General features: G+C 33.7%; 1 protein-coding gene across 2 annotated transcripts; it reads right to left on the bottom strand.

Annotated features, from left to right (window-relative positions):
* Nucleotides 1–925: 925 nt before the first annotated feature.
* LOC128991821 (triokinase/FMN cyclase-like) lies at nt 926–17948 on the bottom strand. 2 transcript variants are annotated; one of them, XM_054415022.1, is made up of 14 exons: nt 17863–17948; nt 12256–12382; nt 11578–11647; nt 10574–10684; nt 9813–9901; nt 8912–9004; nt 7813–8016; nt 6482–6641; nt 5692–5765; nt 5238–5399; nt 4986–5145; nt 4396–4619; nt 2750–2871; nt 926–1877 (listed from the first exon to the last, which is right to left on the bottom strand). In XM_054415022.1, the coding sequence occupies exons 2-14, from the start codon at nt 12379–12381 to the stop codon at nt 1730–1732; spliced, it is 1743 nt and encodes a 580-aa protein (XP_054270997.1). In that variant the 5' UTR covers nt 12382; nt 17863–17948; the 3' UTR covers nt 926–1729. The 2 variants fall into 2 exon arrangements, with proteins under 2 accessions (XP_054270997.1, XP_054270996.1); XM_054415021.1 differs by lacking the exon at nt 17863–17948 and adding an exon at nt 13330–13761.
* Nucleotides 17949–18058: the final 110 nt, after the last annotated feature.

Raw genomic sequence — 18058 nt, 5'->3', positions numbered from 1 at the left:
ATGATATATGTTAATGTAATTAAAACTAAGGTCTTGCAAGAAAATATTTTCAAATTAATATAAATTTTTTTACTTGTACTGAAAATGATAACAAATAACTCATTGTTCTTAAATTATTGTGGACGGACCCATCAGTTTTGATGTTTATTTGTGTTTTGTTTGTGAAAGGCACTGGACGTGAAAACAAACAAACATTAAAACAAATAACTGTTTTACAAATAAAAATCCCTAAAAGTCTTTCCCTGATTTTATCAAGGGAACAGTCCAAACCCTGTCCTTACAGATAACCATTAATACAAAGCACATAATCTAATTGCAATTATTATTCAACAAGCGTCAACAGAAACACAAGAATAGTACTGTTGTATGGGAATAGAATAAACTCAAACATTTTAAACTCTAACTAGTTCCTACAAAACATTCCACAGAAAATCTCCACGGATGACAAAGTAACATTTTGAAAAAGCCTGTCATGAACGTAGTTGGCAGAACTGTGTTTAATTAGAAGGCTGTGGCTGTGGTGAAGACAAGTAGGAAACTGTCATTTAGGAGGCTGTGGTTCTCAGTTCCTGGAATCATCTTCCGGTCTCTCCTCCCAAATCACGACCTCTGAAGTAAACATTACTTTGCTAAATTAATTTGCCAGTTTTATGAATTACAGCTGAACTTCAACGACTACAACCTCTGAAAACAAAAACTCCCAGGAAACTAAAACAAAAAATCTTGAGTTAAAATCAAAGAACAGGTTTGTTTTAAAGTATCACACATAATATAACAGACATACAGAATAAAGCTAAAAAAAAAATTATAAGTAAAAAACCATGCAAATAAAATAATGAGGTTCTGTTCTTGTCATATTTTTTATAGGGGAAATATTTGTCATAGGGGGTTTTAAAGAAAAAAAATCCATCCAGGTTTGAATAATTTTGTAATGCATAGAACATAATTTTATAAAATTACTAATGTAGTGTTAAGAGTAATATAGAGATATTAAGGAAAGAGTTTATGAAAAGGAATGTGAAAAGGAATCTTTTTTGATCACAAAAAAGAGTATATTATATTTATTGCAACATTTTACAAAGATTAAATTAAGGTCTGTAAAAGCTAAACCTAAACTATTAATATAAATGCAGCATTCCTTGTGGTCGTGAATATAATGCTAGAGATGTTATCAGAAGAACCTAAATTTAAAGATGAAGCACATTAAACGTTCTGTACTGCCATTTCTTTCTTAAAACTATCTGCATTTATCAACCATTAATAACTGAAAGCAGGTATTTATTCACAACAATAGTAGGCGAGTCTTTGAATTTTCCTTTAGTTTTTCCTCTTAGTATCTTCTTCCATCTCATCAACTAAGTACTAGAACTGTACAGATAATTACTTTCTATTCAGGGGGTTAGTGCCCTCTTCTAGCCTTGAATTTGTGTGAGGCGTGAGTTGAAGGTATAGGAAGGGGGTGAGCCAGGACAGTACAAGAATCATCTGTACTAATGATCTTTTTAAGTGGGGGCAATGGACGAGAGTTAACAATTTGCTGCCTCTGTCTCAGAGTCTTTTACCCTACCGTCTGAACCGCAGACTCACCAAATACATTTTTTATAAGACGCATGTTATTCTTCACAACATATTGTATTGACTGAATAACAAAACTATACTCTACCAAAAACGTCTTAATTTTTTTTTAACCTGCACTTGTAGACCGTATTTTCTGTGAGGCTCCTATAGTTTAGGATGGATTTTGTTCTGAGTAAGTTTTATTCATTATCTCACAAAATAGTTCTCTACGAATAGCGTTAAGCCACACAGTAACAGCATAGGCTCCAGCATCCATACTTTTGATGTTGTCTGCTCCAACGTAGGAAGCTCTCCCAAACCTGGAAGTATTTCGTAAAATAAAACAAAACTGTATTGAAATCTTAAAGTACAATGCAAGAAACATAAAAAATGGTTCAATACAAAATTTGCAAAATGCATATTCTTTTTGGTTCAGTAACAAACTAATAAAAGTAGAGCATTTATGTACAAAAACAAAGGATATTGGTATGGCCCTAACTAAAGTAAATTACGTACACAAAAGTATATTTATCTAAATAAAATTCATTGTTTGTGTTGGTAAGTTTATTTATTTATTCATCCATTCCAATTTCAGTCTTTTACAGAAAATCCAACAGAGTATTTTAACTGTTCTAATATGTTGTAAAAACTATTGCTCCAGACATTTTACATAAATGATTAGGAAAACACAGATTTTTTAACGATTACGAATTTGGAATCCAATCCCGTCTTTTGGTGGGAAAGAACCTAGATCGTGATCAAATGATAAGATTATTGCCCAAACTGGGCAAGGTAGGGAAATACAATAGTGTCGTGTTAGCTGAAAATAACAAATGTTTCGATCACACAAACAAAAAACAAATAAACCAGAAAACAATCAGTTAACACTGTTCATTCACAACTAGCCCCAAAAAAAAACTATAAGGTTTATAGTTTGAGGTGTAACAACATTCTAACTCAATTTACCTCCTGAAGTAGTTATAATATTAGCCTCAATAAAAAATCCCATCCCTCTTTGCCCCCTTTCTTTAAGTCACATATTTATTTTGTACCTAAACAATTAGCTATTGGGTCTATATCCAATATATATATCAATAGGGGAAATTTTTAAATGTGGAAAAAATCCACTCCTAATTTTGAATCTGGAAAAGAAACAGGCATAAGATCCTCCAACAAGTGACGAAAAGCTTACAAGGGTTTGTAGTGTCGTGTTCGTTGACATCCCTCTTCTGCAGCTTGTACAGCTCGGTGCAGCGCCGTCGTCCACTCCGACGTTCCCTTGAATGCTTCACAGGCTGGGATAAGGGCGTCAAACTGTGACATTTACGATTTTAGTATTACTATCAAGGGTAATTCAAACAATCTTCAGTTGCTACTTAGGATCTTAATGTTACCCAATCCCTCACTAGGGTTGTTGTTTTATTCAAGTTTACTTTCTGAATTTCTCTTAACTTCTCAGTTACCGTTACAATTTAAGGGGATACGCCACTATCTGTAGGCCATATTTTAATTTTTTTTTTACATTTTCCAAAAGTTGCATTTTCAGATAGGTCATTTAAATGTGAACATTTAGCTAAAATTGTTTGCCAATCTGACAACTCCTTCTAGTATAAAAAAAAATAAAATATAAACCGCCGCAACCAGCAATTTAACAAAATTTTGAACTATTTTTTTTTTGTTCCTGATATGTACACTTTTAATTGTGTATCATAATTATGTATTATGAAGGTATAAAATAGGGTACATTTATTTAAAACAAAATAAGTACTTTGCTATTTTTATATATAATATAAAATGATAAATTAGTGTAGTTATGGGAATTTTTCTCCTGCCAACCACCTGTTACATCACCTGCGATTATCTCAATACCGTGTTTTTTAGGTTATTATTGTACAAAAGTTTGAATAACTCCGTTAGTACTATACTTATAGTATTCAAATTTTCACCAGACCTTCTTTATATAGTAATAAAGGATTGTGTGTATAGTAAGCCCTATAGCATTACATTTACTAAAAATATTTATGTTTACGCAAAAATTTTAAATATTTTTTTCAGCTTTTTTATATTTTGAATAAAAGGTGTCCTAAAAATTTTGTTTTTTTAGTTACCATAACGATTATACACAGAATTACTCATTATTTCATCCTGAATCAGGAAATAAATAGAATATGTCATTCCGATCAGTAGTTGAAAAGTTATTCTCAATAACGACTTCTTAAAAATTTTGGTAAAAATAACTAAAAACGCATATAAATTTAGTAAATAAGTTATAAATTCAATATTTTTGTACCTAAATCTTCTAACTAAGTCTAGTATAAACAAAATATACTAACTAGGTTGACAAAAATAAAATAATAAAAAAAAAGTTGGAGATAGTGGCGTATCCCCTTAATTGAAATAAATTCAAAGAAAATAACTTATGGAAGAGAGTTGTTCCTTGATAATCCAATTCTCTGTCGAACAATCATCTATGGGAGAATTTTAATAGTTGTGAAGCAGTCTACCTATCTATTGTTTTACTTGCTATGTTTAGGAATGAACAGCTCATCCAACAGTTTATCTCAACTAGCTTTGGAAAAACACATGTTTTATTTGCGTTGAAGTTACTTGTAAATCATTCTTAACTCTCAAAAAATTTGGGCAGTTCAGACATCCACCACATGCCTGTAAAATTGAAATTTAAGAAGCTAAACCAAAGTACTAAATCCGATATAAATAATTTTAAAACAGAATTTACTCAGACTATACAGTGTACCTACCAGATGTGGCATAAACATACAACGCATTAAATTACTATTTATTTTTTGCAATCTTTAAATGTTTGAGACATGAACTTACCATGGTTCTGCTGCCGAGGGTGGCTTTAGAGTAAGTCATGGCAGTACTGAGTGCAGCTCCCAACGCTGCCGTCCAGTCCGGGACCTGCTTAGAAGCTCCAACGAACATAAGGCTGTACAAAGCTCCAGAGGTCCCGCCCATGACGTCTTCCGCCATTTTGGACAACAGTGTGAAGCATTGCTGAGGATATCGGACTGGCAACTGGTCAAGGTTCTGCAGAATGGCTGAAGACAAGCAACCATTTGCAGAGGTGTAAATAATATGTGGAAAAAGTTTATAAAATGAAGTCTGTAATGGAAATCTGCAGCAACGTGACAAAAATGCACCTGAGAGAAAATTAAATAGGTTAATCTTGGTTAAGAGTTTTATATAAAATCCTAATCTTAGAATTGTTTGTTTAGATAATAAGTGACATTTTGAAAAATGCATATACATTAAGAGGGGGAAATATCTCCTTATCAGTAAGAAATAAATGAAAAAAACAATCATTGATAAGCAAAAATCATATTAAAAACTAGATATTGATCTGTCAATCGTTATCAATATGAACTTTGTGGTTCATTTTGGTATTTTCTAGCAGCAATACTCACCGTCAGCCATGCGCCGCAGTGTGCTTCCTGTGTCACCGTCTCCGCAACCTTTATCTAACTCGTTCAACTTTTGTTCGTTTGTGACCAGAGCTTTGGCTGAAACTTGCAAACACTTTCTCAGAACTTCAGCTCGTTGATCTGATATCTGCGGACCTTGAGTCTAACAGAATTAAGATTTTCTCAAATAAAATTTCAATGAGAGGCAATAGTAAATTATGTAAAAAACAACAAGTTAAAATACAATCCTCTGACCTTGGTTTCAACATCATCCACAGTGAACACATGGGTCTGCCGTAGTGGGGGTAAAGACAGGGAGGTGGCTGGCCAAGCAAATGCGTTGGTGTGAGTATCCAGAGTGTCCAGCCACAACTGTCTATGTCTTTCATCACTAGAAGGCAGCAACAGCAGAGATACCTATAACCATAGACACACATAGTTCTGCAGATAATTTTCATATAAAGCCTCTCAAATTATTTTCTTTTTAAAAAAGAAGAGGCACGTATCCAGCAAAGCAAGGGGTGAGCCGGTATAGTACTAGAGTTAAAATGTATCTGTAAAAAATGGCGGTGGGCACAGAGATCCAAATCCAAGGCATTCCTGTCATGGATCTGGGTCTGTAGCGCTACAGACTGAACCACCATCTCCCAAAAAGTAAAGGTGTACAATTTAGTATAATAGAACTCGTTAATACAACAAGATAACTGACCTGTATTCCAGCCATGTCCAGCGAAGACATCAGGATGCCAGCGTAATGTCTTTCAACCACAACATTTCTCATTCCTAGACATTTAAGCAAATGTTGTAAACATCTTTTACAAATATAAATAATAATATAAATAAAAACAAGCTATAATTAATAGAGGTTTCTTTTACTTCTCATCATAAAGCACTCAACTATAAAATATGAAGTTAACTTTCATGAACGCATAAAATGAAATTATGGAATGTGTCAACTGTGTGTTTCATTTGACAAGGAGGGGTTTCCTAGCTGCCGAATTCGGCTACTGAACACAGCTGTGTTTTTACAGTGCTAACTTGTCACTTGAGGGTCAATGAGGCACTATTCCAAATCATGACTAATACAGAATGTTGTGATTATTCAAACCAACAAGTGGTGAAAGTACACAACTGCTTTTAAATTATATTTATTTGTAAACATTATAGTTCCAAAAGTCTGACATTGGACCTCTTAAAACCCTCTGGAGCGGAGCCCTTTTGACGGATCTGCACCAAACTTCACACAAACCATCCTTGAATAATGCTTAATAATGTCTGAAAGTTTCATTACAATCTGTCGAGCGGTTTCAGAGTCCATAAGGTACATACATACATACATACGAGTACATAGTACCTCTTTTATAGATATAGATTCCACACAGCTGTTTTGCACATTAAAATTATGAGATGAGATGGGGTCATATAAGTAATTAATTTCAAAACAATAACAGATTAATCGAATAAGTTTAAAATTTCTAAATGTTTGAAAAAAACATTACCCAACTCTTTGTGGACCAGTCCTGAGATTAGGAACAGTTCCAATTGAGATGTTCCTCCCAGGTTGTTGACGATGACACACACTTTATCTCCAGCCTTGATGCTGAGTGTCCCACACAGTTTGTCTACCAATATTTTGGCTATCACGTCCCCAGCTGCTATCTGTAGTTATTAGTTAATTAACATTATCATAGAAAGCTGGGTTTTCCTATAGGCGTAGAAGCAAAGCGCGGAGAGCACAGCTCTCCTCTTCTCTTCGGTAATTAAATGATACTGTTTTTCTAGAAGCGGAGCAGACCGTCACTGGACAAGCGGAAAATCACTTCTTTGCACTCGGCTCTTTGCGTTTCGCACCTAGGAAAATTCAGCTTAACATGAAATTAATTTTATTTCAGAGAGTGAACACATTGTCAGCACTATAAACTGGAATATTTTAAAATATTGATTAAATTTCCTTTTTCTGGATGATTATTACCTGGATAAGTTGTACCATTGACTATTGGATACAGAAGTTGTTTTAATAGTCAAAGGTTGTACACTGGAAAAAATTATCACTATTGTATTTTTTTTATTTCTAATCCTCTCGACTCTTAGACTTCCTTTGTTAGCTTAGTGAAGCATATCCCTTTCCCAACAAAATCCTTAATTGTAATCCTGGATAAGTAAATTAGGACCCTGAGGTTGGAGGCCTATGTCCCAATCCAGCTATTGTTCACAGGTTCGGCCGACACTTCCTCATTATTCCTGCTCTACGGAACTTACACCAAAGAGGCTTACATTCCTGGGACTCGTAATTTAATATTACAAAGAATTACTGAACAACGATTAAGTCCTGATTTAAGTCCTTTTTAAGTCCTAATATTAAATATTTTTTAAGTGTCTATTCTCTGTTTTTAATTCCACACAAATCACTCAAAACATTGATATATTTTATTCCCATGCGGGTTGTGAATAAAATAGTCATCTTTCTTTACAATAGTTCACAAACACTATTAGTATGGATTGTGTCAATTAGAATTACCATGAGGGACAAGAGAAAGGCTTCCACCACACCTAGCCTAGAGTCACGCCACTAGACGCTAGTGGTAACATAGTGAGTGGTTAAGCTTTGTGATTAATTTTTAAGATAACTATTCAAAATAACAAAAGTAATTTTGGTGGAGGAACGTTTATTGTAGGCATGTTCATCTCGCTTGCCTCTCTAATTGACATAATATATACCTTTATATATTTTTTAAATTAAAGGCATGTACAAAACTTCATCTGGGAGGACTTATTTGTCTTTTAAAATTTAATTTCATCCCTTTCATCAATTTTCAATATAATCACATACCTTACATTTAGACGCTCCAGCCTCTCCATGTATTCCTATTCCAAGTTCCATATAACCTTCTTCAATCCGAAACATTGGTCCAGAGCCAGGCATGTTGCAAGGTTTTATCGTTACTCCAAATGTTGCGTTGTGTCTCTTAATTAGAGAACACTCATCGTAAATCTCGTCCAAGCTTCTACCCAGAGCTGCCATTCCACCAGCTATCTGTAAAAAATTATTGGCAATCCTCAAAAAATAAAGAACAGACACAAATGTTCAATGAAGACTTCTGAATTTTAAAACAAGAGAAATGAATTTATCATTAAAAATCAAAATGTCCGCCTTAAAAATAAGGTTGCCAATGACACAGAAAAATATACATTTAAAATATTGAAAGATTTTAATTCAACATAATTGTAATTATAAATGATGCATTAACGTTAATCTGTGTTTGAGTGTCCAAACGAATTTCACCATTAACCATCTTTTGTACGTTACAGTCTAATTTTCAAGTATTGCTTAGGTGTAACAAAATCTTTACTTACTGTTATCCCTGGTTTTTTATTTATCATCCATTACCTTATTTGAGAGAGTGTTTACTGTTTAGTCTATTATGTGTAGAAATATTTGGAATATAGTTGTCAGATTCACTGCTATACAACACAACATAATGTTCAGATTGAATACTTGGGTATTATAACTCCGTTGGGCTTATAATAACATTTTTTAACATAACAGATTCACTACTGTTACACTCCTCTGTTTGAGGAATCTCCAGGCTCCTGATAGTGAATGTGACACATTAACATTAACATTTATAATAACATTTTTTTAACCTTCCACACTAACTAACATTGCAGCAAATCACATGCAAATGTAATTTATAAATCAATAACTTTCAGATATATAAAAATATAATCATAATTTGTTTTATTTACAACCGGACAACAGGGTTTTTAGGTAGCTTCCCTATGTAAATGTGTAAGGAAGTAACAAAGTGAGTTTTTGTTAAAGGTAAATCAAAGTAACAAAATACAGTATTTTAATTTCTCCACAGTATAACGATTGTATATTTTAGTTAAAATTTGTGTGTACAACTAATTACTAAGTAATAGCTCACTTTGAACATGAAGAGGCATCCACAAAGTCCTCTCTTGCCGGCTCCTTGTGGAGAGTCAATGGCACAGTCCTCCTCTACTGATATGCTCCTAACCTTCAACAAACAGATTGCACGTAGCGTAGTAGAGTTTCAAAGCTTGCAACTACCTACATGGATTATTCCACCTACAAGAATTAATTTATACTACTCGTGCTTTTCCTTATTTTATGAACTAAAAGAATCCACCCAACTTATCAACTTCCACCCAAGCCATTCACTGTTCAGTTTACATGGGCCTCTCCCGGAAATTTCTGTCTCAAACCGGTGAACTTATGAGTTGCTCCCAGGCTTGTGTCTGATATGTCAGCCCTCGGACCTTAAAGGATTAATAGGAAATAGGAAATCAAGTTCTTCTTTCTTGGGTTTAATCACTAACTGTCAAAAAAGTACTTGAAACCACTTGACTTTGGATGGTGAAGATAAAATGTTGGTTAATTTTGGGTTTATTGCTTTACTTTTTGGTTACAGTAAAAATCCTTAGTTTACAATGAGATATTTGTTTACCAATCTAGTTTTGAAGTGAGTAAATAACAAGAAATAAATAGTCAACACCAAAATACACATTTTATGTAATAGACTGAATAAGTGCTTAAATGCTGTCTTTTGCTCATCAATACAAATTTGACAAAACTATAACAGATGATGCCTTATAATCCAGGTTAAAACGTTTCTAAGGATCAAAGCTTCAACCTTTTGGTTTCTAAGGTAGCCAGCTACCCAATCAGCTATCCAGGAATACAGTGTAATATTGTACACAATTTAATATGAAACTTCCATTGTTATCTAAATTAATTATTGTATGATTTTTAAACTGTTTTATAAACACATTATCAGCTTCAAAATTCTTCAACAAATTCCTTACCTTAATTCCTTTTAGTTTTGCTCTCTCCATGGCCAAACCAAAATTCAAAACGTCCCCAGTATAGTTCATGATAAACACCAAAACCCCTCCTGAAAGAAGAAAATTCTTTTTAAGAAAAGAAAAAGTAAAAAAAATTGTTTTTGAGTTATTCTATTAAAATTGGAAAAAAATAAATAAATAATGGGTACCGGTATTATCAATTTGACACATAATTTCTCCCGTGAGCTGGTAAACAGCCCCTGGTGTGGTAAGCGATGGTTTTAACCATAATATTTTATCGGGAAAGTTGCAATAGCTTTTAACCATAATTTTACAGCAATGGGGATTGTACACTTTTGTTTTAGAGTTAAAAGGACTCTATCATACTACATTAGAACCAAAATCAGTTAAGCCGTTTATTTGAAATACATTTCATTTATTTTATTTTATGGGTTTTTATGGAAAAATCACCATACAAAAAATAAAACCACCTGGAGATACCACGGATTAGTAGTACTTAGGCCTACATAACAAGTTTCATCAAACTCAAGAGTAAAAATGTGGTCTGAAGCTCTGTACACATCCACACACATACAAACATCACTTCAAAAAACCACTTTTTGGTTTAAGGACCCAAAGCAGATATATCCACTCAAACCCTAAAATTTTGATAAAAGCAATACTTCTTCCTTATACTATGTTAGGGGAGAAAGTAATATTGTGAATGTACGACCAATGGGGGGCTCTTAACAAATATAATTTGTTTGTATTCACAAGCTAACCTGGGCACATCTCCGCTACGTTACAGATAGTCGTGAGGATTGTGGTGGGGGGAGGAGAGGTAAATACCTTCCCTGCCACGGCAGCGGTCAGCATCCCTTCCCCTACAAAACCTGTGCAACATTTACATGTAACGATTGTTTGTGTTTGTATAAAAACAATAAACAAAGCTTATGAAAATGCTTAAATTTAACACTACGACAATGGAGAGCTCTTGAGTTTTCAACACAATGATACAGTGTTTTACAACGCTGGTTCTATAAATTATTGACAAAATATTATTTAAGGCATGTTATTTTCATCCCTAGGATGATAGATTAATTAACTCCTTTTCCAATTATACTGAACTTTATTGGCTTAGATATAGGCACTATCTATTTATGCCCCTGGCTAAAGGTGCAACACTTGTGTTTATCATTACGATAATTAATTCTCTCATTTATATTTATCAGTACAAATACATACAGAGCTTGATTTCTAGAATTTGAGGTGCCGGAACTAAAACAGAGATATAATCTTCTTCCACAACTTTACATTCATCTAATTCCAAACAACGTCACACAGAAAGCTTGCAGAAAAAATACCAGAATATACTTTTGATGGAATTTTGTCCACATGGTTTTTAGAATTTAAATTATGATAGGTCAAAATGCCAAAAAATTCAGTACATTGAACACTTCACTGGGTTAAAGACTATTAAAATGTAAAACAGAAAATGTAATTTTTGCTTTAAAAAGCGGAGTATTCTGTAGAATTGCAAATCAACATAATATTTATAAATACATTTAGATGTATTGGTAGCCTAATGAGTAATGTTCCCAATTTCACTGGGAAATCAATCCGCAGAATCAATTATTCCCAGCATACCAACTAAACAACTTGAAGGATAGAGCCATTCCCTTAAAGCTATTGTGATTCTTAATCGTAAAATTCTTACACTGGTGTGGACACTAAAAGGAAGAATAGTTTTACTTTGTAGTGACAAAACTAATGTTTGCTAACTTACCAGCCGCAAAAGGCTCATGGCCAGATCCTCCTCCAGAAATTAGTCCCACCCTGCTCTGACTTTGACCACCCTGTGAATCAACCCCCCCACCGTTTAGTTAACAGCTGTTACCTAAACTGTTATATTTATATTATTAGTGTGTCCTAGAAATTACTTATGTCATATTTAATTATTTGAATGATAATAAACTGAAAAATTATGGTTTACTAACTTTTTGCTTCATTATCACACTGAGTTCAAATGTATTAAGAATCATTGTTAACTTAAAAAATGTATCTGATAGTTGGTAGTTTGCAAGAAAGAAAAAAATAATTTGAAGTGCACCACACACCTGAGCTGACACTATTTATGTTTTGTGGGCCTCTAGCTCAACAAGCACTAGAGGATGACTCTAAATAACCATGGTAATAGAATCAGATAATCAGATAATCAGGTAATAGAACCATGGTATAATGGTTACACATAGGTCTTATGCATTATACTCCAATCACACAACTCCGAGCTAGCAGATAAAAGAACATTTATCATTGTTGACTGACATTCTGAAGACGTTTTCTAATTGAAAAAAAAAACATCCACCATTAAAAAGTAAAGAATAAAGAAACAGTGCCCTTCCAAAACAGTTTTTTAAACGTGTGGCACATACACAAACCTAGTTACATCTATTCTACACTGTACCTGAGCATAAAGTATTATCCGAGACTTGTCGTCAACTGTGAGAGATGGAAATGTGGCCGCAACTCCCCTCAGCATGTCTTCGGCACATGACTCCGGTGTGATTACAAAATGGTTGTATCGAGGCATACTGTTTCAGTGTCAACAATTGAAATTACACATCAGCAATAAGTCTAGTCAAATATTTTTTGACATTGCCTAACTAAAACTTTATTAAAATTAGAATTGCTGTTTGAATATCAAAGTAAAGAAAAAATAATTTTAGAAGTGAGAAAAATTCTGAATTCTTTTATTTCTATCTCAGCCAGTCTTTAAGATAATTATTTAACATACAATCTGAGACAATATTCTCAGGGTGAATGCAACAATGCAAACAGCTGATTTCACAACAATGCTCTGGTTAAACTATTTAGAAGACTGCTTTAGGTCCCCAGTACGATACGAGCGACAAGCGGCGCCGCTCTGACATCGGATCGGATCTTGAGTGTAAATTTGTTGAGGGTGGCTACAATACGTCGCTCAGCACCGCTCATGGTTCCAAGTCCAAACCGATTTTTGCAAAAATGCCGCTCGCTGTTAAGGTGAGTCATACCTCAGTTCAGCCGAAAATGTCGGAGGAAAAGCAGCAAACGTGCAAGCCTCCAGCCAAACTCAAGAAAAGGTGAAGTTGTGTGATTCTTAGTGTTGATAAGTGAGGTGCAGTTCAGGGAATGCTTGTGAATGAATAGCACGGAGGTTTTAGAACACTTTAGTCTGTGGGACGAAGTGGGAGCTAAGTTTTGTTTTCAAGAGAATTGTCATACAACAGCTGAAATTCGTCTTGTGAATCAGCATGTTTGCCATCTTCGAGTGCTGACTTCTGACTCCTACAACGGGGGAAATTCTATTAGCGTTATAAATGTGCCGCTTCTATTGTAGCCACCACCGCTGATTACGTGCCGCTAGCCGCTCACCGCTCGTATCGTATCCGAGGCCTTACATCCAACCTCCTTTAATTGAAAATGGATTACAGAGAACTAATTGTATGTATGATGGGTCTTACAGATAAAAAGTAAATTCTTAACATATACTACAAACCTTTCTTCATCATCCTCCATCATGTTGCACTAACGATTTATGTAGGTATTAAAAATGGTCAGTATTTATTAACACTAGTGATTTAGTTTGTCTTAAGGTAAGCTTAACTCATCCTATGGGGAAACACTATCACACTCAATACTGTATTACTAAATAATAAGTAAAAATATTAGCAGACAAAATCAGTGTTTAACCTAAATTTTACAATAAAAAAGCAAAGATAAATCCTGCTTATCTATCCAAACTATAATTGCAAGTTTAACAAATTTAAAGGTTAATCAAATTCTAATCCAGCAAATTAACAGTCAATGGTCAATTGGGCCTATGTCAAGTTTTATGTTGTATATATCACAAACTCTTGTGCAAATCAATAAAACTGCTTAAAACAAAATAAAAATAGGAAATTTCCTTAGGATGCTATGACATGTTAACTGTCCACTGACCACAAACTCACTAATCAGTTCAAGGCCAATGGGAGGGGACAGCAATCAGCTGTTTATGATGACAAAAACAGCTGATAAGAGAAACTTAACAGCTAACTACAGTCATTGTCAATTTGACAAGTTAATAACTGTGGTTAGATATTTCTTTCCATGGGTAAAACTTACAAAAAACATAGACATCTAGTGATGTGTAAAGTTATCGATTTATCGTAAAAAAATTTACATTTCTTTAACAATGGATAAGTAAACTATCTTTATTATAGATTTGGTCAGATAATTGTACCAAAAAGGGAGAACACTTTAATTTCACTAACAAAATGTTTGTTGACAAAATTCTGTGTCTGAACAGACATAACTGCCATTCACATAACTTTTCATTCAAGCAAACACCGAAAAGGGCAAATTCAGAGATATTATTAATATCCAATATTAAATATTTGGTTGTTATGTAGTGTCCTAGCTAAAGCCATCTTTGAAATTACAATTTTTTTTTCAAATTAGAGGGCAATAACTATTTTTAACTTGGGAGATTGATTTTTTCACAAGGGTTTTAGGTCTATTTTATATTAAATCAATACTAGCAAACCCATTGTGGCTTTGCTCACGAAAATTTCAATTAAAAAGTTAACCTTCCATCGGGCGCATCACGGAAGTTACCTCCAGGTCACTACTTTTTTCGTTATAAAAACCATAGTATGTGTCTGGCAGGGCTGTGGCCTGATTTACCTCACGAACCACTTTTGCGGAATCGGTTTTGTATACTCTTACCCCTTTCCCAGTTGTCAGTCGACCTTGGGGAGTGGTTTGCGTCACTACTGGAAGTAGCTTCCGTGAGCGCCCTGTGATGCAACGGGTTTCCCGGAGCCTAGTTCCGTGTGCGCCCTTGTGTTTGACCTTATTTAGCGATATTATAAAATGGATGAAGAAGAACAAATAGTGAGACTGTTGGCTAGTGTTGAAAGGGAGGACGAGGAACAACATTTAGTAGAAAGAACTAATGGTGCGTGAGTTCGGAAACCTTTTTTATCCAAGAAAAGGAGCTTTGACAAAATGTGTAATCATTCTAACAAATCATTTTTTGCATTAAACAATAGGTGTTTTATGTCATACACTGATGAAACTTTTGTCTAAGAGCTTTGATTGAATGAATTGTCCTTGAACAAAGTTTTTATTTTTATTAGACCAAGTACGTGTTTTTATGTCATACAATATTAAAATTTGTTTTATAATATACGATAGTACTGTATAAGTACAAAAAGTAAATCTTTTTTATCCACAACACTTGCGTATTAAATTTTTTATTATAACATTTTCTATTTAATATACAACTTAAATAATAGTGTAAAACTCATAAAAAATATAGTTATTAAGTGATAGGAGAAGCCAGGAGCCACCCCTTCAAATAAAAGGTTAAACTCATTAGCCAACAATTTTTCCTTTGACATTGACATTAAATAATATACTGTTATTAAATTATAGAGAACACACATAATTAAACATCCCCAAGAAAATAAAAAGAGTAGTTACAAAAACACATCTTGATTTATTTCATTCATTTAACTATTAAAAATGTGCCATATTGTAAATAATTTCTCCTAATAAAATATAACCCGCTGTTCACTTAATTAATAGTGCAGATTCAAAAGTATTCATGTGTTCAAATATAAACAAATCCTATCTCCATAGGCATAACATGGGAACTTTAAAATCCACTGGGACAGAGCCCTGATGGAATTGCATGAAAACGGTTCTTATTGCACACCTAGAGGTTGATTGGAACCTCCATTCTTGAGTTCTTACGGCTAGTAGTTTTTGAGAGACAATGATCAGTGAGTCAGTAAATGGTATTTGACTTTTATAAGGTATAGATAGTAAGTCTACTTACAGTATCTTAGATCTATGATAACATTGTTTAATCTATGTCATCCATCTGTTTATACCTGGATAAAATCCGTCAGAGGTTCTGGTAATAATTTAAAATCGTGATCCCTGTACTGAAACCCTAAACTAAAATTATGGCTTCGACATTCTCTAGTTTTCAAAATTAATTATCTTTCTTTCAACACAAAAATCATTAAAATCCGTCAAGTGGTTGATTCAGAATTGTGAAATAAAAAAACCCTGTCACGTTTTAATATATATGATGACTGATCTGGTAGATAAATAGTCCTGACAATTATAAGTTACAATGTAAAATATTCTTTTTTCCATATTTTGGTTACTTCACCAAGATATACATTGACAGGAGTTACAAAAGATTTCAGGCCACATAAGTTTTCAAACCCACATCACTGTCACTGTTATACACATCAACAGTGCCAAAAGCTTGCAATTCCATTCCTGTACACAGAATCTAAATAAGGCAGAGCAAATATTGCAACTGAATACAAATGTAAAGTGATGTAAGTTATACTTAACCCTTCCAGGGCTAAATTAAATGAAGGGCTGGAGCTTAATTATTTTTTGACAAAAATCTAAATTAAAAACTAAAGTGGTTGTGTTTTGTATTTATTTCACTTGAAATAATTCATGGATCATAAAAAGATTTTCCTTAGTGCTGAACTAATTTTTGTACAAAAGTTATGAAGAAAATAAAATTTGGTTTGACGGATATATCCGTCTTTGGCCCACAAAAAACATAAAGTGGACGGATATATCCGTCTGCCGCCCTCAGTGATAATCAAAAATATGAACACTGCCAATAATCTTGAGTAATCTTGTGGGCGGCAGACAGATATATCCGTCAACCTTAGGCTATTTCTTCCCTTGTTTTATTTTTTATCCATAAAAATGTATCTATCATTCTGAAGTAAATCTAAACCACTCAGTTCCGCTCCTATGCCCTCAATCCCATTCCCCGCCAAGACTGCCACTACGTAAAGACTGTTCTTCAGGTTTATCATATCCATCACATTCCATACTATTATTTTCACTGCCAAGTATAAAACCCCCCTCAGACATACTTTTATTAAGCATCTCAATAACATCTTCAAATTTCACATAGTTTGCATTAGTAACTTTAGCTCAATAACATAAAAATAAAGTACAAAACACAAAATGTAAACACCACTCACTAACAACCATGTGTGAAGTGACAGCAATATTTACTTACGCGCACTCTGTGGTAAAAAATAGCCGAAACAGCTGCGGCAATTATTATTGCCAACCACAAAAACAAAATAACCCATTTATAATGCAGTGTAATGTTTATTACCGTATTATAAACATTGTATACAGGGTGTTTCAGTAAAGCGTAGCGGGCTATAGAGATTCAGATTCTACATGCAAAAATAAGTCGAAAATGAAGAATACCTTTTTTTTTATTTCGGCTTAGTTTGGCCGTAATCCGCCATTTTGTATTTTTTTTTAATAATTAATTACTCAAAAATCCTTGGAGATATTTTTATGAAACTTGGTATAAACTTTAAGTCTACAGGTATAAACATTCTCTGAAAATATCTTTGATCAGGCTCATTAAATTTCTAAATGGCGGCCATTTAAATTTTTTTAAGTAAAACTCAATGAAAAGCGGCCATTACAAAAAAAATTTTAAATGGTCGCCATTTTGAAACTAGATGAGCCTGATCGAAGACATTTTTGGAGAATGTTTATACCTGTAGACTTAAAGTTTATACCAAGTTTCAGAAAAATATCTCCAAGGGTTTTTGAGTAATTAATTATTTTCAAAAAAATACAAAATGGCGGATTACGGCCAAAGCCGAAATCGAAAAAAAGTTATTCTTCATTTTCGACTTATTTTTGCATGTAGAATCTGAATCTGCATAGCCCGCTACGCTTTACTGAAACACCCTGTATATCAATTTGTTTTTTGGACGGATATATCCGTCTTTATCCCAGAAAAGAAATTTCTCGGGACGGATATATCCGTGTTCTGCCCGGAAAGTAAACAAAGATTGACGGATATATCCGTCCATAGCCCTGGAAGGGTTAATAATTATTAATCCAGACTTTTTTGGTAGATATTTGTTTTAATACACGGTTGTAAATATCATCACTAAATGAAGGACATATTATTCATAAATTTCAAACAATGCTCCACATATGAGTAGGTTATGTAGCTAAAACTTACTTAAAATCCCCACTAACATAAAAGCATCTGACACAGTGAAAACTTCAGCATCAACTAGTAAAATAACCTAACTCAATCACATCGGCTAATAAAACAGACGTTTCAGATATTGTGCCAATTTATCAAACTAGTCAAGAGTATAATTTCAAACGTCTTCCCAAAATAAATTTGACATGTCTGAGATATTAAACATGCA

The sequence above is a fragment of the Macrosteles quadrilineatus genome, unplaced genomic scaffold (assembly GCF_028750875.1).
Source record: "Macrosteles quadrilineatus isolate MER2022 unplaced genomic scaffold, UCM_ALF_1.0 Scaffold_4__1_contigs__length_99947679, whole genome shotgun sequence".
Classification (NCBI taxonomy): Eukaryota; Metazoa; Arthropoda; class Insecta; order Hemiptera; family Cicadellidae; genus Macrosteles; species Macrosteles quadrilineatus.
The sequence above is the reverse complement of the archived record's forward strand: the minus strand, read 5'-3'. Positions and strand labels throughout refer to the sequence as shown.

Coding starts and splice junctions, on each gene's coding strand:
- LOC128991821 (XM_054415021.1), bottom strand. CDS start 13,352: ATGATGGAGGATGATGAAGAAAG. Junction 12,383..13,329: donor ATGGAGGATGATGAAGAAAG/GTTTGTAGTATA, acceptor ACACTGAAACAG/TATGCCTCGATACAACCATT. Junction 2,872..4,395: donor CCCTCGGCAGCAGAACCATG/GTAAGTTCATGT, acceptor TAAATGTCACAG/TTTGACGCCCTTATCCCAGC.